At 43.5% G+C, this 22,813-nt stretch overlaps 1 protein-coding gene and 1 long non-coding RNA gene across 7 annotated transcripts in view; both read right to left on the bottom strand.

Annotated features, from left to right (window-relative positions):
* Positions 1-2,881: 2,881 nt before the first annotated feature.
* On the bottom strand, positions 2,882-4,717 carry LOC119718358 (uncharacterized). Its single transcript, XR_005269374.2, has 2 exons — positions 4,579-4,717; positions 2,882-3,474 (listed from the first exon to the last, which is right to left on the bottom strand). It is a non-coding gene; the product is annotated as an uncharacterized lncRNA (long non-coding RNA).
* Positions 4,718-5,591: 874 nt separating this feature from the next.
* Positions 5,592-22,813, bottom strand: part of SLIT3 (slit guidance ligand 3) — a 515,831-nt gene continuing 498,609 nt past the window's right edge. For 4 of the 6 annotated variants that reach the window (XM_027468585.3, XM_027468586.3, XM_038186523.2 and 1 more), the window contains 4 exons: positions 14,473-14,627; positions 12,180-12,465; positions 9,772-9,980; positions 5,592-9,000 (listed from right to left, as the gene is read on the bottom strand). In XM_027468585.3, coding sequence (XP_027324386.1) covers positions 8,762-9,000; positions 9,772-9,980; positions 12,180-12,465; positions 14,473-14,627 — 889 coding nt within the window. In that variant the 3' untranslated portion in view covers positions 5,592-8,761. Of the gene's footprint in view, positions 9,001-9,745; positions 9,981-12,179; positions 12,466-14,472; positions 14,628-22,813 lie in introns of all 6 variants that reach the window. The other 2 variants (XM_027468587.3, XM_027468588.3) reach the window with 2 other exon arrangements.

Genomic DNA, 22,813 nt, shown 5'->3' with positions numbered 1-22,813 from the left:
CACACACACACACACATATATATATAAAATGAAGCTAAAGTTCTTCTGTGGATACAATTGCCCATTTATCACGTTTCATTTCTCAAATGTCTGCACCTGAAAAAATTACTCTTTTTAATGTTTACTTCTTGCTCTTTAGAGGAAGTTACAAATGTATAAGCAAAGCTACATAGTTCGTGTCTTCCTGTAAATTGTATGTAATTGTGGAAAGTCCACCAGGGTGTTCTGGGGAAATTTTGATGTGGCTTTGCAGTTTTTGGTTGCACTGTAACTTGCAACTGAAATGTTAAACATAGGCATTTACATACGTGATAGGGAATACAAAAATTTAGCTGCTACCTGGAAGCAAATTGTGCCCTTTCAGAAATACACATTCTGATTGTAAGATACAGGCTTTAATTTCCTGCCCGTACCAGACCATGCAGTGTGGAATGTTCTGTGTAAAGTGATCTATGCAGTGTCTCATTGGCATCTCTGGAAGGGTTGGGAAAAACAGATCTGCAATGAGATTTTTAAGTACCTTAATCCTGAGATATTTTTTTCCAGGGCTTGCACTCTTGACTATGTTTCCTACATACCTTTTAACTTTAACAGAAACGATCTACCGTCTCTGGGAAGTGTCAGCAATAAACATACACATACCACCTCGAAAATCAAGAAAAGAAAAGTCTACAGACTGACAGATGCCCAATTCCTGCTGTCTTGTAACAGGCAGAAAACACCCAGACCCAGCCTTGTGCTGAGGAAATGAACATTTATAATTCTCAATTTCCAGCACTGCAGACTCAGTGATTGATTTCCTAGTTTTTGTCTCTGACTTCAGAGAAAGAGAAAAAAAAAAAAAAAAAAAGTATTTTCTGCATGAGTTGCTGAGGAGCAAGTTCTGAATATATATGCACATGAATATCGTGGGTGACCACTTTAAAGCTATTTTATGTAGCAAATCTTCTTAATTTGTTTTCCCATGTAAAAAAAAGGGAATAAGTAAAGGGCTCTGTGGTAATTAATAAACCAAGCGCTGTTCAATTAAAAACAAGATCAACAAATCTGAAAGTTTAGTTTAAGAATTGCTTCGTAAGAACACAAAATACTTTGTCTAAACATCATCAACTGTGACAAAATGTATGAAAAAACAAGCCAAGCTCCACTTGCATCTATCTTTGTCTGCCTCAGAGTAGAGGCTTTGCACAAACTGGAAGTTTAACACAGCCTGTGACAGGCTCCAAACATTTATTAATTTGCAAGTCAAATCGAGCTGTAGGTTATGAGCACTTCTAGACTGGAGTTACCTGTACATTAGTCACTACATTGCCTTGACTAGCTCATAAATACATCTGAAAGTGAATTGATGGTCATCCAGAAATACAAGAAATGTAGTTCTTGCATGTGCATGTATAAATATATGTGCTTTTGTATAGCCAATTCCAAGTGTTTGTTGTTTACAACCATGCTAAAACATTATACAGTGTCCAGGTGGGATGAAACCACTTGAGAGGATTTTATATGAAAGACACACCTGAAGTCGGGGAGTCAGGGACTTTTTTTTTTTTTTTTTAAACAAGCATTACTTACATAGATGTTTCAGGGCTAAACAAAAATTGTTTCATCACTGTATTATATTAGAATCTAATTTTATCTTGCTACGACCAACTTGATATATCTGGATCTTTGTGACTTAAACCATATTTTGCCTCTTATCTCAGCACAGTAAAATATATAAATTTAAATAAACAAAACCACCATCCTGGTAATTTAATGACTGCTTTACCCGGAATAAACTATGACAGTTTAAACGATCGGTGTGATTAAGAAAGCTTAAGCTCCTCATAGGTACCGCCTGCTGTGCACGCTCTTATCTCACAGTAGGCGAAAGCACGATAGCATCTCGCATGCTTCAAAGTCCCAATGTAAATTACTTTGTGGTATGAGGTTCCTGTAACCTGGCTCTGCACGCAAAGTATCTGAGGCAGGGCTAAGTAATTTGCCTGCCATTAATGGCACTTCCCAGTGGAGGACCATGGTTTCGGTTGCTTGTCACCTCACAGAATTTCAGGTTTCTTAAGTTTCATGTCTATTATCTGCTTTGTGATATTTCTTCCACATTTTTAAGTTTCAGATCAGTTTCCAAGGATGAGTGTAGGGAAGAACAGACCTACTCTGGACTAGCACCTCCTGGCATTTTGTCAGGGTGATTGAATATGTACCTAAATTCTGCCTTTTCCTGCTGGAATGTAGAAATTCCTCTGTGTATCCAGGCCAGGATCAGCAGGCTCTGGGTCTCTGCACTGGAGGCAAAGTGGTGGCAAAGGCTGAGGGTGCCCAATGCAGGAGCAGGGCGGGGATGGCAGCGTACGGCCTGGCAGCCATGTGTGGCATGCTGGGCTCCCCTGTCCTACACAGTGGCAGTAGGTGAGGGGGAGCTGCTTGGGTCAATGCTGCTGAAAGACTGTGAGGACCACTGAAAAAGTAATGTAACTTCTCCCTGAGTTTTGAGCTTTCCCCTGAACACAAAAGCCATTGATCTTGTGGGACTCATATAACCCTCTTTCCTCCCTTCCATGTGTCTCAGACATAGGATTTGTACTCTTCCTCCCCACATAAAATGTGCATTTGTAAAGGATTATTCTTAGGGAAAAGGAGTGGTCCTTGTGCCATAGGGACAAGTCAGAAACAGTAGGAGAAGGCAGTGTCATCCACAGACTACCCTGAGGATCACTTTACTTTGAAAGCAGAAAAGCCCCGAGAAAGGAAGAGGTCAAGAGATCATGTAGGAACAAGATGCAAAGCTATGCAAATCTTGCAGCAACGTCTGTTCCCCCTGCCCGTGAGATTATGGGATGTCCCTATCTGCAATGGTGTACGTTTAAACTTCCCCATACTACTAAGTTCTGCTTGTACAGCACGTGTGCTCAGCTGCTAGCCCGAGGAGTTACTCACTGCCTGCAGGGCCCTCTGAGGGCTGGATGTGCTCAGAGGAACAGCTGGGCTTTCTTGCACAGAAAACAGGTAGCACTTGTGCTGCTGCTGGTGCAGAGTACAGCACTGCTGGGTAAGAAACTCTACAGACACACAGCAGTTACATCTAAACATGTGTGAGCAAACTACATAAGAATTAGGGTAGAAATAGCAGAATTAGTTGGTATTCCACAAGGTGCTAGCACATAAATAAGCAGTGGTACCTTCAACAGCAGCTGCCTTGTGACGCTGCCATCATGACATGGTGCTGAGGCCCCTGCAGCATGCAAGCAGCAGGGGAAGCCATCCATCCACCCACCCTGCTGCAGGAGCGATGGTGCCGGGCGAGCGCTGCGGGAAGGCACTGGACATCCCAGGTCCCACACGCGCCCTTCCAGAGCTTGGCAGGGTCACGCTGGCACTGCTGGTTTCTTTGGACTCCCAGGATGAAACTGCAGTCTCCTGGGCACAGCCACCCCAAGGCCTGTCGTAGTCAGTGGGAACTGCGGGTGCTTCTTCCTAACGGGAGCAATATGAACAACACTAGCCAGCTCACGGCACAGGATCAATGCCTATTTTATCATTTAAAAACAAAAATGATTTAATGAAACCAGAGCAGGTGCTGACCCCCGCTTCTTGCCTGTTGTCCCAGCCAGGACAGAATGAGCCATGCTGGGCATCGCTGCCATGGCCTTGGCCTCCCAGCAGCTGGGCTGGGCCAGGCCGGGCACAGTGGCCCTGCAGTGTCCATGTTTGAAGTAGGCGCATAGACCTACAAATGAGGAAATGCATGGCCACGAGCCCCTCAGCAGGGTGCAGGGAACACACAGAGCCACGTAAGTGGGGTGCTCCTGGGCTGCTGCTTGCCTGCATCCTACGGCCTCCCCAAGGACCCCAGCATGGGTGGCAGTGGCTGGCCCCAGCAGGGCCCCGTGCTCCAGTGGTCCCAGGGCAGGGTCCAGTGGTCCCAGGGCAGGTTAAAGCCAGGCCCCTGCACGGGGCAGAGATGCGTGGAGGTGGTGTGAGGTGAATCAGGGCTGGGGCTTGGCTCACAAAGCTGAATCGTGCACCGTAAGGCCTGAAGGCCTCTACCAGTGGCTGGCAGTACAGTCTCCTGGCACCTGTCAGGTTTCAAGGGTGGGGCCCAGCTACTGTTTTGGAACATCTTGTTTTCAACATCTCTTCAGTTGCACTCAAAAGCTATACGGCATGTCCTGGAAAAGCACTCTGGCTTGGCTCACAGACAAAATGATACAGGACTTGCAAGGCACTTGATCCAGTTTAACATCTAATTGGCCTTAAGCTAATGGGATTTCTCAAGACCACCCTAAGCTTGGCAAAACCAAACCAATTCCTGCTGCCTAGCCCACGAAACTAAGAGGCTGTCTTGTAGATACCTCATAGCTTTACACAAATAATTGGGTGCTAACTTAAAAGTTTACAGACCAGAAGTCATAGGACCCACAGAGACTAATGCAAAACCCACAGCAAAACACCCCACAAGCAGGAACACAATCTGGCTAGTCCTTGCCAAGTAAACAAACAACAACAACAACCAAGGACAAAGTAAGATAAGATTAACTTTCTCTCTGAATTATTTGCCACAGACCAATAAAGTGATACCTAGAGGCACTGCAAGCAGGAGCACAAACAAAGTGCATTCAGTCCTTAGGCCATAGTTGCCTGCATGCCATATGAGGAACCTGCACACCACAAAGCCATGAGCAACCCCAAATAATTATGGTGTAAACCAGCTACTTCAGCCAGTACCTGGACATTTTGAATAGTTCCAGCTAGCTTTTTTAGTGGGCTCAGCTGGGTTTGCTTTAGGTGAAAATGCTACCATCTGCTACAATTACATAATTAACCTTCACAGTTCAGGCTTAATGATACTCATTAAGCTGGAGTGTTTTTATTGGCTGAATGCTGTCACCAGTTTTTCATGGAGTGGCAAAGACAACCATAAATGCTGTAGTTTGAAGCATAATTGGCAATATGCAAGTGTTAAGTAGGGATATGGGCCAGGGAAGGCTGAGTGCTGGGTGGGAGATTCATTTTGTTTTATCCTGAGGTTGGAATGTAATGAACAGAAGTGGTCTGTTACATCTGGGGCACTAATAATAGTCAGCTACAGAAATATAGCAGCAAATTGGAATTTAAGTATGTCAGGACATCACAAGATCCTGTCATCCTCTGTTGGCTGAGTGACTTCCTTTTCCTCAGTCAGACCTTCTGTGACCCTGAATTCCCAATATTTCTCCATTTATTCTATCATTAGTTAATGAGTGCACTTCTGCTGCAGGCCTTTTTTTTAAAAAGAGTTTTAAAAAAGCAGCAAATAAAAGCATTTCGTTGAAGAAAATGCCTAGGGTCAAAAACTATGTGGCTTTATTCATCTGCGCATGTAAGACTGCTAAAGAATTAAGTTTGGATGCCATCAAAGTACGTTACCCCTGTTAAGAGTGTGTTTGAGTTAACTGCAGCCATTCTCAGACAGGAGCTGCCCCAGATGAACTTGTGTTGTCCCCCAGCGCTTTCTCTGAGCTATTGCACTGGTGCTAAACTCAGATACTGTAAATGGTTACTCAACACCTTAAATACACATAGAGAGAAATAATCTGCATCACAACGTAAGGTATGTTACAATCTTCCATAACCCAACAATTTATTTAAACTTATATCACAATGAGAATCTATTAATAAAATACATCAGTTCACACCAGTCTGCATTGCCATTTTTTAAGGGTTAGCATCTTTCTTCACTTTATATTAAAACTTTATAGAGGTAAAAACTACTGCATTGTACCCACGGTAGTTGAAATCTATTGTAACATTAGGCAGGTTACAGAGAAGCTTTCAGAGCTAATTACACTTTAGTTAACCTCACATTTTTTGGCACATCTGAATGCTTTTTATTTTCTTCTTAACATAAAATAATTCTATATCAAGTCATAGAATCATTGACATAAAGCATCACTATCCAATGGCAAGTGCTGCCTAAAAGCATACAAAAATTGCATCATTTGGTTACAAAATAGATATTCTTATTTCTTTGTCCCAGCACTTAGCATTGAAATGCCAGGACAGAAAGGGGCCAGGAACAGGGCCAGCCTTGCCGAGTTGTTGCTGGTCACTTTGCCGCAAGGCCTTGGTTAAATAAATCCCAGAGTGATCTGTTAACAAGATGCTGATGGCTTTTGCCTTGCCAGTCAAGGTTATTCCTTTTAAAGCACCCTCAAGCAGGTGTGAGGCCACAAGTAACTGTTACTTCCTTCTGGTGCATATTGCTGCTCAAGGGACAAAGCGAATGCGATTTTGGTTAGTGCTCAAGAGGGGCAGCATTTCTGCAGGCCTTGGCAGTTCAGTGGCCACGAGTTGTGCAGCAGAGCACACAGCGGGCTTGTGAGCTGGTGCTTACTCTGGATTTCTTCTGCCTGGCATAACAGCAGCTGCTTCTTTAGGAATTAAAATGCATTAAGCAGGAATGAAACATTCATGGTAGTGGTGTGCCAGGCACATCTTTGTGCAGGTGCCTACAGTTACTTGCATGAATTTTTAAATCTGTGGGTTTGGATGGTTTTTGTTGTATACCACAAACTCCAGCTGCTCTGAGATTCTGACACTATATTCAAAATAAAAAGAAGTCCATAGCATTTGCAACCAGGGTTAGTTTTCTCCTGGTTCTTGAACTCTCCTGTTTCAATCAGAATTCAGCACTGACTAGAGATTGGTTTTTGTTTCACCAACTGTGGGCTCCACGTACTGATACTTATTTTGAGAGGAGGCTGTGCTATTGATTATGTCCCTTCTACTCAAGTTGCTCTGGTAGTAGCAAAGAAATATGAATGAACTGCTGCAGTTAAGGAGAGATTTAAGAAATAGAAGAACAACAAGCACATTGGAGCTTTTTGGTTGTGCGATGGCTACAGGACCACTTTTCTTTAGTGGGGAAGAAGTACAAATGCGGATCATTCGTACTTTTCATGGCAGGATTCCAGTCTGTGGATCTTTCTGAAGTCTCATTCAAACAAAATGTATGCATTTACTTGATTCAGCTTTCCTACTTGTCCTCTGCTGGAGCCCATGATCTCTCAGTGAGACCAGTGAGCATTCCTGATGGGGGCTTTTGGCTGCTAGAAATATCATCTGATTTCATTAATCAGAAATTGAAGAAAGGACTGTAATACTTGTTATACGTGGGGATGAAGGAAATTACACTGATAATGGAACAGTTATCAATAGGGATGTTTAAAATTTATAGTAAGAGAAACTTCAAGGTATTCGTGGTACTCTTTGCACATATTACTGACCCTGAAACGTAACCCTGCCAAAAACCTTCAAAAAATCAAACTCACTCCCAAAGAGTCAATTTTTGTCTCACATTCACAGTGAGAATTTATCCCTGCAATGACTTCTGCTTCCTATTCAGCATTTGTTCTGAACACACCTAAAGTTAATGGGAGCCCTTTGGGAGAAACAAGTGCAGGATATAAAATAGTGCAGATGGAAAAGCTTTGGCTGAATTGGTCAGTCTGCACCAAATGTGAGAACGGAAAGGGATGTAGCTGTAAATGTCTCTCCCTGTGCAGAGAAGAATGCTGCTAAGATCAACAAATATTGGCTGAATACCTTCTCATGGCTATAGTGCAACTTCTGCTCATTAAAACAGCTGTGGAAACGCAGCCAACTGCTTGGCACCTGTGTTGATGAACAGGCAGCCACAGCCCAGTTTACATCCATGGCTGAAGCGACAGCGAGGGCAAAAGCCATTACGTTGCAGGGGCATTCTGGCACCTGCAATATTTTCATGCTCTTTATGACCTTTGCAAGTTAAAGTGTCAAGGCGTGACAAATTATGTAGCAGTGCATTCCTTATATTTCATATACAAAAAAAAAGGGCTCAAGGCCAGGAGCAAGAAGGCACAAACCTGGGAAATAACATAGCTTAGGAGTTAACACAAAACTACTATGTCATTTATTAGGCATTACGTAGCACTTATTTCACATTTTGCCCCCAAATTTCCCAAAGCAACATATATTTCCCCATTTTCTTTCTCTTTGTCCCCATCTTTTGGATAAAGCTGCCTGTGCTCTATAGATACAATTGTTGAAGAATATATTGTGAACACAGATAAATACAACATACACAGCAAAAATGTATTACAGTATTACAATAGTCAAATAATGTAGTTAGCCTTAAGCTACGGCAGTGCCTACGTGCTATAGGGAACCAGTTCAGGAATATCGAGCGGAGCCACTGTACAGGAACAAAACAGCATCGGCAGTGTTAGGCAGAGCAAGGGACCAAGGGGGAGCCTTTTTCAGGGTGCCTGGGTAGGCGAAATGGCTGTCACTTACGGGGATCCACTTTCTTACAAGACCCAACCCAGAACCTTGGAGATTTCTTCAGCCCATATCAATGCCGTGGCAGGTCCTTGGAACACCTTTACATTTGTCCATTGTGCATACATATAAAGTCCCCCCCCACATTTCTCCTGTTAGGCTATGTTTTCTTTATATATAGTTTTTTAAAATTTTAACTTTTTATTTTTTTTTCTTACAACCGTTAAAAAAGTTTCATGGTAAAAATAACTCACTATATGATACATATACCCAAAGTGGTGTGATACTTTATATAATAAAAGATGAAAATAGTCACTTTCCATAATAAAAATAAGTTCTATTTTTTGTTTATTTTACAATATACTTAATAATTCTTTTTCTTCTTCTTCACTCTGAAAGTAAATAGGTCCCATTTTGATAGCGCTTCTGAGCTGATTAAAGTGGCGAGAGACTGGAGAAGGGCTTACAAGCATTTTGAGCAGCCACATTCCACATGTCTCTCCAGTTCTTCTGTGAAGGTGGAGCCATCCACACACTGGAAGAAGTATTTCCGCCGTTTGCTTCGGAGGGGAACGCAGCACTGCCCATTGCTGCAGCCACCACGGCATTCCATGCGGGGTACTTTGGAGGCAGTGACGCACGACGTGTAGCCCTGCTGCTTACGGACTACTTCTCGAATTATCTCTCCTTGGCAGAGATTCTCTGATAAGACAACAGAGATGTCAAGGAAAAACGTGTAACTATTTTGCCAGATATTCCCCGCACATCAGCAAGCAGCCCCGCGCATGTAATGATACTCAAGGCAAACAGATGCTAGGAGCAGGACTGATCTTTTACTTCTTTGTACCTGCCATCAAAACAGAGCTTGTGTTACACAAATGTGCAATATCCGGCACAAGGCAGAGGCCATGCGGGCCTGCTGGCTTTGATCAGCAGTTCTGGAAATGCCTTAATGAATGCTGAGTGTTGAATCCTGCAACATTCCTGCAAAATATGAATTAGTTTTACATCTGCTTCTCAGGGTCAAAGGTCAGCCTGCTCTGCATGACATCAGCAATCTGGAATACCTGAAAATGTGTGTGCCGTTGTGCAGGTACTTTGTCACAGCCAGAGACATTTGGGTGAGACTGTGCATTATAATTTGGAAAGCCTGTGGTTCATTCACAGAAAAGGCACAGCCTAAATAGCAATCATGCAAGTCAGCTCCTTCCTTCTGTACAGGAAGGTACGAGGGCAGAAGTGATGAAGCTAGAACTCACTGAGTTCCAGTGAGCCTTTTCAGGTCAGGGCAGAAGATGTGAGCCCCAGCCCTAGAAGGAAAGTGCAGCGTGATCTGTGGGATGCCCCCAAGAAACCTGCCCAGCCACATCAGAGGGAGGAAGCTGGGAATCTTTACAGGGGAGAGAGGTGAAAACAAAGATGTAAACCAGAAATACAGCAGACCAACCTCCTGGTCCCTGTGGCCAAGCATACCTCTGTCACAATGTTCTCCACTATAGTTAGGGTCGCATTCGCAGTAGGGTTCCCCGTGCTCAGAAATTTTACATTGCCCATGGTTGCATTTCAAAATCCTGCAGGGGTTTGAGGAATTGTTCTTCTTGTCACAGTACATGCCTGTGTAGCCCTCCATGCACTTACAGGTGTAAGCAACATTGGCCACCATGCACTTACCATGCAGACACCTGGAGAAAGAGAAGTATTTAGAGCTGGCCTGTGCTAGATGTGGAAGTTCCTCCTCCCAGGGATATTTAATTTTGGATTTTGGCATTTCTGCCCATTTAATACCAGGACAGAGATCCAAGAAACAGACATTGTGTCAAACACAGTGAAGGAATTGTGAGTTTTCAGTGAATACTGGGTAATATTCAGAGAATGTAATTTGTGATCCTAAGTGATCTCTTGGAAAACTCCTCTGTGAGCATGGGCCAATACTTGGCATCCACACAAGACAGCTCAGGTTTACAGGATCACCACGTGGAACAACGTGCCAACAATCAAGCTGCATGCCCAGGCTTCCTTAGCAGAATTACTCTACAAATATTATCAGGTGATGAAAAACAGTGCGATAAATAAAGGTCCTCATGGAAAAGCACAGACTTAATCAGGCAGTTCTAGCTGAAGGGCTCCCTGGCTCATAGGATTTGCAATGAGCAAATCTGAGCAATGAGCTCTATCTGAGCAGTACCGCAGGGAGGGGTGCTGATCCTCAGCAGGCTCTCTGACACCATCCCCACTTCTGGGAGAAGGACAGACCTGGAACAGGCTGAGGACAGGAGGAAGGAAACACAAGCCATTTAAGGGAAAACTGCTCAGGGCTTATAAGCCATCAGGTCCTACTGGACATTAACCAATGCTTTTCCTTTATTTATTTTGTTCTTGGTCCTTTAAAATTCTCTCCTGTTTATGTTGAGCCCTTGTACCTGTCATTTTTAATCTATGCAACCAGAAAGCACAAATAGTAGAAGCAACATCAAGTCAACAGTAAAAGCAAAAGCAGGTCAAGACATGCAAAATACTGGAATAAAGGGGGTCATGGTCTGTGAAGCAGTATTTTCTGCCCCACTAACTAAAGATGTGCTTGGAAACTAACTCGTGTTACCATCAACACCTCTTCCTTAGGGCTGTATTACCTCACTGAGATGAATCTGTGAATGTTGGAGCAGACACCTGTCAACGGGGTACTGCCCTGGACACAAAGGGCTTGTCTCTAAGGAGACAACTCCAAAGGTGACTTAATGAAAGTAAGACTGTATTACAAATATGCACAGTTACTTTCTTTAGCAAGGGGGCTACATTCATTATTGCATAACCCTCCTTGGATCACAGGAGAAGCAATTTCTTATTGTGTAAACATCTGGAACTCCCTCATTTTTCTCTGTCCAACCAGAACTGCTTCACATTGAAGTTGGCAGTTCAAGAAATTATTTGGGTCTCTGAGTGTTTCTTTATTTGGGTCTTTGTACCTTTGGTCTGTAATCTGTCAGGTGCTTCTCAACACCTTCCAGGGTTCGGTGCTTTGCAGAATTAGACCCAGAAGCAAGTTTAAAATGGTACTTCTGGAAGTTAAATTTGTTCCCTCACTGATCAGAGAGATTATTCATTACATTAATTTACCTGCCAAAAGTATGTGCTTGTGAAAAGCCCCTTCCAAAGATAGCGCAACCAAAACGATGCCTAAAACCAAAGTACTTCCATCTGCTTATGAAACAGCACTGAACTATGCAGACTGCTGGTCTGGGACTGTTTCCTTGCGTACTTGCCATAAGCAAGCTATTCATCCAGCGTTTCTGATGGAGATGTGGTTATTGAGCCTTTGAACTATGAATGCTTTATATTCCCTTTGCATGTGACTCCATGCTATCCTTTAAACTTGCGCTTTAGAGGGAGTTTCAGAGTGCAATATTAAAGTCAGCTATTTGAGAAATTTGAAAATGTTCACACTGGACTGCATAGTGGTCTTCAGGGAGTTAATCTGAATACCGCGTCCAGTGCTGTTACAAGCATATCACTAAAACGTGTACCTCCATCTCGCAGCTAGCTCTCCTCTGCATAAATGCACACACCCCCTACTTCAGAGGTAATATATAGCTACTAACAGAAGCTTTCCTATTTTAATGTGTAAAATATACACCCTCTGAAAGTATAACCAGCAGTATTAACATCTTAGCTCCTCCAGGAGCAAGAGGCCATTCAGAGTGAACAGCATCAAAACAAGAAATGCAAATTGAAAGTTGCCATGGATGCTGACTCACAACTATCAATAATATATGTAGGAACCCAGCACCTCCAAAAACAGTCACGTGTGTTTTTACAAGATGAGATGTGAAATATGCGGTAGGTGTAAAGCTTCTGCCCTTCCATCAGCATTCATTCAAGCTTACTTGTGGTTAAGACATGGATCTCCAATTTCCTGATCACACAGGGGGCCCGTCCAGCCTGGGTGACATTCACAAATCACACTTGTTTTCTCTAGGGACCGGCAAATGCCATGCTTGCAGATGTTACAGGATTTGCAGCCAGGAAGGACTCCTAGTGACTGCTGTGGTAAATCCTTGAAATCCTGCAGCTCATTATTGATGCGGACATCATGAATACATCCGTGGAAACCATTTGGTGTCTTATCTGCACCCTGGCGCAGTGAAGATAATCCAGTAGAGGTCGGGATCCCTTGAGATAAAAAAGAAAAAAATGGACAACTTGCTCGCAGTTACAATGATAAGTTATAATAGCTAACATTTCTTTTGCCACAGCCCCTTGTAATCTTTAAAGAATTGATTTGCATGGGACCTTTGGAGGTAGCACAGCTGTACTGTCATCAGTCTGGAAATGCAGAGGAGGAAAAATAAAATAACTTGCCAACTTTATGTAAGAAGTATATTACAAAAAGAGGGGAAAAAAGAAAAAAGAAAAAAAGAAAGCCCAGATTTTTGGGTAACAGACACATGTTCATGACCTTAGATAATGCTCATTCTGCCTATAGTTGAATAGAAATTACCCTTCAGAAATATTTGAGTGTTTTTACTTGCCAGGAAGTAGCTACTGCCTTTGTGGTACAGCAAGTTACCTGTACTCAATCATCAGGTTAAGGCAAGGAGTGAAAATCATCAAACCTAGCATGGGAGAAATCCAGAGACAGAGAACAGCACCTCAGGAGGCCAGGCCACGTCTTTGGGGTGAGTACTTCTGTCTTGCTCAAGCTCTTGGAAATGTTCACAAGCTCAGATGGCCAGCAGATTCTTTTGCATGTCATGTCTACTTGAGCTGCTTTCACAGGCAAGTATGCAACTGTATACTGCCTCCATATGTTATCCATAAGTGACTCCACTGTTGAAGTCTTAAAACCAAAACCGCATTTTTGTTTAAGTGTGCTTTAGGGGGCAGGTTGCTAGACCAAGTGGAAAGGTGGGCCAAATTCTGGGCACATGGAGCCTCAGAGCTGTTTTAAAGGTTAGTGTAAGTGTAGTTTAGCTACAATTGCTCTGGGGGCAATTTAATGACTTAAATTAAATGGTCTGAAGTGGAAGGACAGCTGGCATTCGTAGCAATGCAGGATGCAGAGAGGTGGCATGTGCAGAAGAGTGGGGGTTTAAAAAGACTTGAGAAGAATTGTAACGGGCAATAAAAATGTCTCATCTGAGCCCCACAACTTCTGGTATCAAATAACATTGATCCACAGTTCTCATCCATTAACAAAACTTTTTCCACAAAATTAATTCCTATGTTCCCTGTGTATAATTTGCCACAGGGTTGATATCTTTTTTTTAGAAGGACAAATTGTCATGGCCTCACCAGCAGATTATCATCAATGCACAGTGCTCTTTAATAGCCCGTGGCATTCTTAACAGAAGCCAATTATAAAAATTCAGCTCTGTACAAAGCAAGATTAGCCACTTTTCTCATTTACGAGGGCAATATTCAGGGTTCTTTTAGAGAAGGGTTATTAAAAGGACTTGTTTATGAAAGACTTGACCAGCTCCAAATGGTCAAGTGGTTTCTACTATTGGATTTGTTGATCTGGTTAGAAGAACACTTACAGAATAGACTTTCTGAGTCTATTTTTGCTCTGCTGAGTTTTGTGTTTAGAATAGGCCATCTAGAGAAAAACAAAACAGCACAACACAAGAACTCCATGTCACATAAAAGAAGAGATTTCAACATTCAGTCCAGAATGGAATTGGCGGGGGTCTGGCAAAAACAAAATCAATCAGGCAAAGCACAGACTTCATCCTGTCTTTCATTTCCAGACACCTAATCAGTGGGATACTCATTATTCTGGGCATCTGCTCCCTGCCCCACTTGGCTCCTTCCTCCCCAGAAATTCCCCTGACTGTAAAAAAAAAACTTATTAAAAGAAGTTTAGTCAATTCCAAAATCTTCCAAGCATTGTTCTGGCTTCAGTTTCCAATGAGAAAACTATTAGCCAAAAAGTGTTTAGTCAGCTGGTGTGCTACCACTGTTTGGAGGATTTAATCCCCCCCATCTATTAAACCTGTGTAAAATTTCCAGGAGCAATATGCCTCATTTATAGTACATTTAAACCTACTGACAATTGATTTGCTTTTCTGCAGTGACTCTTTGCAATACTTTGATTTTTTTTAAAAAAAAAGAATCTCCGTGTTTTTTGTTTTTAAAGATTACAAACAACATCTCAAAGTCCAGAGCAACTCACTGTACCTCCAATGTAGAGGGGTGTATTGAGGCTGACAGAAGACTGTTTCTGGAGTTTTCCTAGACTCTTGGGAGTCCCCTTGTCCACCACCAGGTTCAGAGTTTGATTCAGCATCACGAGTTCTACACTGTGAAATTGCCCATCATTTACTGTTTCCACACTACAAATAAAAGAGAGAAATGGATGATGTTAACAATGAACTGCCTGTGCTCCTGTGACATCCTATCTCATATTACGGCTTGCAAAGCAGAACTCATATTCCGTGCTCCTTTATGGTCACTGTGTTCCCAACATTTCTTCCAGCATGAGCTTCCAAGGTACAAATTTAAACATCACTGGTGTCTGACTTGAGAAGACAGTATCTATAGATATGTAACAATGCAGAGAAGAGCTCCTCACTGCAATTGAGGGTTGTATCTGTCCATGAAGCTGATTAAAAGCTTGTGCTTACGCACATGTTCAACTTATCTGCCAGTTAATCCTCACAACTGTCCCACAAAGTCAGAATAGTAACTATTGTAGTTGTGTTTCCAAAGGCATAAGAACAGAGATTCAGCCACATGATCTACTGGCTTTGGCAACAAAGCTAATGAAAACATCCCATTTTCTGCTATTAGATTGCTGCTCCTGTGTCACGCTGCTTGGTGCCTATGTAACAAGCCCAATCACTTAAAAGGTTTAGTTTTGTATGGTTAGTTTGAACTCTTTTTTTTTTTTTTTTCACAGTGCCTGTGAGAGATGGCAGTGTAGGGCAAGAGACAGCAGGGGTTTCTGAAACCAGTGTTTCCTTACAAAGCCAAAGTGTCTTGTAACTAAAATCTGAGGCAGAAGGACAGGACCAGTTACTTAAAGCCAGAGAAGGAATTCAGGACTTCCGGGCTTGTAAAGGACTGGGATGCTTTGTTCAATACAATACAGTCCTACCTGAATGCAAGGAAAACTGACAAATTGCTCTTTGAGAAACATTTAGGTGTAGACTGAGGCTTGAGAATAAGCAGGAAATCTGGGGCAGGGGGGAGGCAGGGACCAGGCAGTCATCTGAGCAAGCAAGATATTAAAGGTACTGCGTGTTTATTACTCAGGTATTTTGAACATTGATTTTTGAATGCATTAGGCTCACAATGAGTCAGGTAACTCAACAGCTGTTTGCTAGTCTGTGCCACAAACAATCCTCATCTTCAGTTCAGTCTCACAAAAATTAACAGGTGCAGCAGTACAATTCAGTTTGTATTGCTCTATCATTTTTTATTTTCTGGGCAGCTTCAGCTTTCAAGCAGGCTAAAATTCTCTGAAACAACTTGATACTTTGTTGTACTTCTAAAAACAGGGAGAGAGGTTGTGATTACCTGCTTGAGTAAAACAGGGTTTCAAATTAAGCAGTTAGTTACAGAAGCAATGTGACTTTTCCGCTGCTCTACATGTACTACATGTAAGTAAATGGCCCAACCTCTGTATCACACACACGCAAACACTAGTGCATAATGAGACTATAGCAGCAGAAATTAAATTATGAGCTATGTAAACTGCCCACATGTACAGTGTTGCCAACCCGCCTTATGCTTGGCCTGTGAGCCTCTCGCCCAGACTCGCCCTGGCAGCTCACTTGCTGGTTCTGTCACCTACGGATAGAGACACAACACACCAGCAGTGGGATTTAGACATCCTGAGACACTGCTGAGCTGACAGCCTGCGTTTGGGATGGCGACATAAGTGGTAAACACCATTTCAAAATGTAAAAGGTAGGTTTAAAGGATGGGTTTTGCTCATTCAGATGGCCCATATGCTCTGCATCCTCTCTCAGTAAGTTACAAGTTCAAAGGTCAGATTCCTTTCAGGTATTTTGTAAACCTGCAATGCAGATGTGGAGGTCTGAGAGCTATTTAGCCAGATTTTCTTTACTATCACTGGAAAATAACAGGCACACTTAGGAGTAACTCATCTCTAAAGAGGAATGACCTTTTAGATGGACCCACCTCTCAAACTATGTGACATGCTACCCATCTGTAGTGCCCGGTCCTGCCCAACCAATACATTAAGGAGCTGTGGCATGGAAATATGCTCTCAACTTCATAAACAAATTAAATAGCTCGGAAATGACCAGAATTATTATTTTTTTTTCCCTGAAATAAGTTTAATTTTGCAGGGTTTTTTACAGGGGACCTGACATAGCCAGTTACACATAAGTAATGTCAGGCAGGTCAGCAGTGAGGCATTTCTGAGGACCTGCTTGTCTGAGAAGAGAGCACTGCTGTTTCAGAGCTGAACTGACGTCCCATGACAGTGCTGGGGTCCGCACAGGTTTTGGGGATGAATCACAAACATATGCCGTTAGAAGTTCACATACTTTTCACACAGATTGCAAAATTACAGCAGTATATATGAGCATCTTTACTGGCTGGGTTTACATAAACGTGAGGTAAGTTAGCTCTGCCACAAAGCGGCAGGCAGGGAGCTCTGCTGACTGCGCTGCCTGTCTGTGACCCACACGAAATCGCCTGGGCCACAGCTGCTGTCCATCCTCAGACTTGTGAGAGCATCCTGAAGAGGCAGGGCTCAAGAACCTGGAGCTCATAATACTGATTTAAGTACTTTTTAGGGGTGAAAAAAAAGGCTTGACATTGTACAAAAACCCAGCTCCGGCTGATCCAGTAGACAGTCTGGCTCACAATACAGTTATATCAGGACTAATGCAAGGGCAATGAATTGCATGGGTAGAGATAAGGAACAAGGACTTACACAAGATTTATTGCCCAAGGTTGCATATACTTTGCATGCACTTCAGAAAAACAAGCCTGAGTTTGCCTGTACTGGGGCCCACACCTCTAGCAGACTACTTTATGGATTGACAACTCTAGTAAGTTCAAAAACAGCTGGTCCAAGCTTGCTGTTTAGATATTCTTGAATTCTGCTAAGTATCTGCCACATTACGAGAAACAGCTGTGCAAAAGCAATGTACCAACTGGATGATCCCGATGTACTCCCTGCATATCTCACTGCTGTGTTGCAATGCTTAATTCATATGTAGAAAGTACTTAGATGTTCAGCTGAAAGGTGCTAGACAAATGGAAATGCACATTTGTAATGGTTAGGCTATGCAGAAGTGCCAATGAAAGGAAGAAGAATAGCCAAAACCCATTGGCTCTGACAGCTGAGCACTGAGGAGGTGGGATGGATGGCTGCACGACAGGGAACTCTTCCCTGGTGGGATCAATATCCAAAGCTAGCGCACAAAACTACACTGTTATCTGAGGAAGGCCAAGCTATGGCCATTTGTCAGAGGACAACATTATCACATCTGGCAGCGCTGGCTCTTCCCTGGGCCAGGATTTCACAGGCATTAATCACCTACTCCTCCACAGTGTGTGCTTTTTCCAGATTATGCAGGAGAGCCTTGACTATGAGGCAAACAAAAGTCTGTGTGTCCTGGCAATGGAAGCAGCCACCCCATGTGGTGCTCGTGCCTGTCAGCATACCCAGGCCTGGTATTTTCACTGGAAAGGGAGTGAGGTGTCCCCGTCTGTGTGTATGTGTGGATGAAAATTACTCAGTTCTGACTTTTTCACTTTTTAACTCTGAATGAAAATAGTCTGTGCCTGGACCGTGAGAAACTGTGCAACTTATAGCCATCATTCAACACTGCAATTTTGTAAAGCAGATGAAGTCAGAACAGGCAAAGCACTGTTTTGCTTTTTGAAAAGATGCTAACACATGATAGAAAAGCCGGATGCGGACAGCCAGGATGGTAGAAAATCCCACCAGGGGATATCTGTGTTAAAGCACATCGCTGTTGCTGACAGAAAGATGTTATGAAGTCTTTGGATTTTGAGAGAGACAGAGACAACACTGGGGGAGAAACCAGTGCTGAGGGAAATGCTACGCGAACTCTCCTCAGAGCCTCTTATATAGCTGGGCCTTTAGGAGACTCAGCAATCGTCTGAGACAGTTGGAGACAGTGGCTTGGCTGGAGATGAAGGGAAGAAAGCCACAGACGCTGAACAGTGCATCACGACGCAGCTCCCAGCACAGACTTGCTGTGCTCGGCCTTTTTTTTTTTTTTCTTCTTTTTTTCTTTCTTTTTTTTTTTCAAGGGGCCTCTTCCTGACCCAGCTCTCGGCACGGGCTTTATTAAAATCTTAATTGAATTCTTTCTGGGGATCAGGTGGGCTCGGGGCACGCACCCTGTGGTACATAAATCCCGCCCCGGCGCCCGCCATTTGCTGAGCTTCCTCAGCCCTCGCGGTGCCGAGGGCACGGGCCGAGCGCTCCCGGGCCCTTCGGCTCGGGGCCGGCAGCGGGTGGCGAGCACGGGGCTGCGGCGGGGACACGGGGGGAAGAAACACGCCGGGGCTCCGCCGAGCCCCGCGGCGAGGGCTAAACCGGCGGCCAGCGACCGCCAGAGGGAGCCGCGGTACCGCGCAACGGGCCCGGGGCGGCCGCGCTGAGGGGGTGGCGCTGAGGCGGCCGCGCTGAGGGGGCCGCTGCTTCCCCTCGGCCCCGCAGTCGTTCCTCACAGCTCCGGCCACAGCTCAGCACCGCGCCCACCCCGGGTACCGAGCCCCGGGTACCGAGTTCACAGGCTGATATATACGGCAGCTTTACCTTGGCTCCCTGCTCAAAGCGTATTTACTGAGATCTCGCAACATCGCATACCTGGCAGCTGACTTGACGTTACCCAACTCCTTCCCTTTTGCAAGGGCTTTTGTGCTTCATGATTAAATTAAAATAATATGTCTGAGCAAAGCAAGGGAGAGGGGAAAGGGCCCACAGGAAGAAGCCAAACAACTGCTAGACTCGAGCCAGCTGCTTTTCTCGGGGGCGCTAACAAACCAAGTCCTAGGTTTTGAGATTTTCCAAGCTATTAAAGAAGACAGTCGTGAATTTTTAGCTGACTTCCAACTGCAGCATTCTGGGCCACCACTACTAGATATTAGATAGTTTATAATACATTATAATGCATTACTGTTGTAAAAAGGAAGGGATTACATTTTAAGTGTAAACATTTGAAGGGTCAGCAAGGATTTCCAGTAATTTAACAATGAAACTTGCTAAAAAATAATAAAATAAATAAATACATAAATAATATATAAAAAAGGAACCAAATGTTCTATGTACAATGAAAAGATTTTTCAGGACCCAGGAACTGCTTCTCTTACCGCAGCAAACAGTCTGGTGAGGGGCCTGCCTTGTCACAAACATTTTCTAGACCATACTCACAGTTTTTACAGGACTTCACTCGAGTCTCGTTACAAATCTGATGGTGAGAAACCATTTCAGTTCCCTTCCATACATAATCGCTTCCGGTGCCCTAAAATGCCTACCTTGAGGATAAGCAATTAACGTGCAGCCGAAAGCTGAGGGCAGCCCAAGCTGCCCCCAGCACCCCACACCTCTCTTCTTCGGCACTCTCCTCTCATAACCCCGGTCATGCCTTGCACAATCCCTTATGCTGCTTTTGTTACGGTTATCCTAACCTTTTGTTACACTCACTAACCGACACTGGCCATGACATCTGATCGGATTTGGCCAAAAGAAGAGGAAAATACTGACAGGATCAGCTTGTTACTCCTTGACAAAGGCACCACAAAAGCAGCAACAATATACTCAGGAATGGGTTTCAGTGTTACTACAATCTTCAAGCAACAAATAGCGTTTCTTCGCATTGCAGTGAAGTCTGCATATTGAATTAATATGAACATCGTGCCTTTTATTACCCATCATTGCTGAACCTCATATGAGAAAGTCCTGGAAAGTATCACTTTCAACTGCTTATTGATCCTGATGGCTTAACTCATAAGGCTATGGAAATTACAGCTTTTCCAGATACACTCAGGCTGTATGCTGTGATGTCCCATTTAGATCTGTGTAGCCTGTTACTTTCTCTGGGGACCCCTGATTTCTGCTTTTCCTCATGGGCACTGAATCACCTTGTTCAGCTGCTGTCCCACAGCACTTCAGATATGTGGTCAGGTACAGAGAAGCACTATGCAGGTGCCTGTGCCTAGTCACTGGAGGGAAGCAAACACTTCTGAAAACCTCTGAAAAGTGATTCAGATGGTCTAAATCCTGTACTGAGAAAAGAATCGGTGAGAAAGAGCACACAAGAGAAAGTTAGACACGTGGACCTCTGTGAAATTTCAACCACCTGGATATTGCTTTTAGTTTTTGTTATCTGGGTAAGATTCCTGTAAATGGTCAACAACTAAAGCAATCCAAATGAGCAGTGCAGCTAAACTGAGCATGCAGGGAGAGCACAGCTTCCAAAACTCAGGAGAACACCTCTGGGTCCAGCACCTCCTGCTGCCTCTGTGCCCAGGCACAAAGCTTGGAGCTGCCCATGTGGGGAGGGGGGCACTAGAGAGAGGTATGTAAAAGAGCTGTTAACATTTTATATTGCTGGGAGTTGGCCTCATTTGTCAGAGCAATTCCAGCAAGATGAACAAAAGGACCCATGATAAAGGCACTGCATACACAGGCCACAGACATGGCCTCCACCAGGGCTTAGACTCCAGAATATGAAGAAATGAAGGGAAAATGATGTGTATTAAACAAAAATCCCCAAGGAATGTATGAAAGACCTGACTTCCACTCATTTTTGATCTGTTTCCCTTCTTCCTCTTGTATTTTCTTTCCCTTCTACTCCAGCCCCAAGCACACACAGATGTTATAAACACTGACTCCCCTTGCTCTAATACACACGGGAGATTTAGAGCTGAGCCACTGTAAATATGCCAGTGAACAGAAATGCATTAAAGGATTAAAGCATTCAATTTTAACTTGTAAAATTTGGGCTTTGGGGTTAGTTTTTTTCACTGACATGTAATATACCTTTAGTGTAGGCAGCAGGAAGCAGCAGGGCAGAGAAGTCAAAAACAAAAATAGCTTTAACTATCACAGCAAACCATGTCACTGCGGAAATGCATAACCATCAATTATGCAAATGAGGACATCAATTCATTAGCTACAGCCTCTAGATTTTCCTGACCTCAGTCTTAATGGGGACATGCCTCATTTGAAGCACAGAACAAAGCAACACAAAGAAGGTATGTGACTGGGGACACTGAACTTAGGCAGTCTCTGAAAGCATTCAGAGTAGAAGGGAATAACCAGAAATACCTGTCCAAAAGAGCTTAATGAGCATACAACACATAGGAAGAGCAGGCACTAGAGAAGAGGTACTAAAAATCAAAAAACACAAGGTAGAGCTGCAGGGAAAGGCAGTGAGATGTTAGCAATTTGGGAGTTGCAAAACTTCTTCATATATCAGTGGTGATGATTTTTTACCTTTCCAAGCTACAGTTACCTCCTGCCCTTAGTTCCAGTTGTAATCAGTCCTCGGCCTAAAACAGATTTAAACTCCATGGCAACAAAGGCAAAATCATAACTGGAGTAGTGTTTGTGCTACTTTTACAATAACACATCACTTCAAGCACTATCATCTTCAGAAGCCAAATAAAAACCACATGTTGAGAAAAAAAAAAGCATGAAAAATGCTAATGAAACACAAGACTAGGGAAATAAGAGGTGAAAAAGATATATTAAAGCACTCAAGTTCACTTTCAGCTTAAAATACACTCTCTTGTTATGTTCAGTCCTGTTTTACATGACTTCAGTGGTAGGTCTTCTAGGCTGAGAGCACTCAATAGTAACATTTTTCTTCCTTGCTACCTCCATTTTCATTTGCTTGGTTTTTATACCTTTTCTCTTACTACTCTGTAGACCACCCAAATAAGCCATCTTTCTCTTCTTGGTGTTTACAGCCCTTAAACACTGGCAGCTGATTACCGTATCTCCCTTAATGATCGTTTGGCCGGCCTATGCATATCTAATTCCCAGTCATAACTCAATTCCTGCAGCACCCCTGCCAACTGTGGAAGTTATTGTATTACAGACCTTCTAACGGAAAAGCAAGGACCTTTTTTATACCCCTGCAACACGCAATTAACACAATCCTGACCCCTTTCTGTAGATTATTCATAAAAGGGGCAGATTCATGGCCAGTGTAAACGCTGTTTGCAGTAAATTCTCACAGTGCCCCTGATATGGACAAAAGGGCTGACACATCCCTCCAGCCCTTCTGCTGTGGAGCTGAAGCCTGTGCCAGTCTCCTGCAGTATCACGATGTCCCTGCAGAGCTGAATACTTCATTCTGCTAACCAAGAATTTGGTAAACGCAAGTGTAATAGCAATAAAAATAGCCTGAGCTCTTCAAGTCTGAGGCCCTCCTGAATGAGGGGTCACAGTACTGATGCCTTCGCATCTGACTTCACCAGAAGAAGTTTGCATGTCACAGCACACAGTGTACTGCAGTGCAATGAGCTATTGTTTCACGATATATTCACTGAACAT

Source organism: Anas platyrhynchos, chromosome 14, assembly GCF_047663525.1.
Source record: "Anas platyrhynchos isolate ZD024472 breed Pekin duck chromosome 14, IASCAAS_PekinDuck_T2T, whole genome shotgun sequence".
Taxonomy (NCBI): Eukaryota; Metazoa; Chordata; class Aves; order Anseriformes; family Anatidae; genus Anas; species Anas platyrhynchos.
This window is presented reverse-complemented; position numbering and strand designations above follow the sequence as displayed.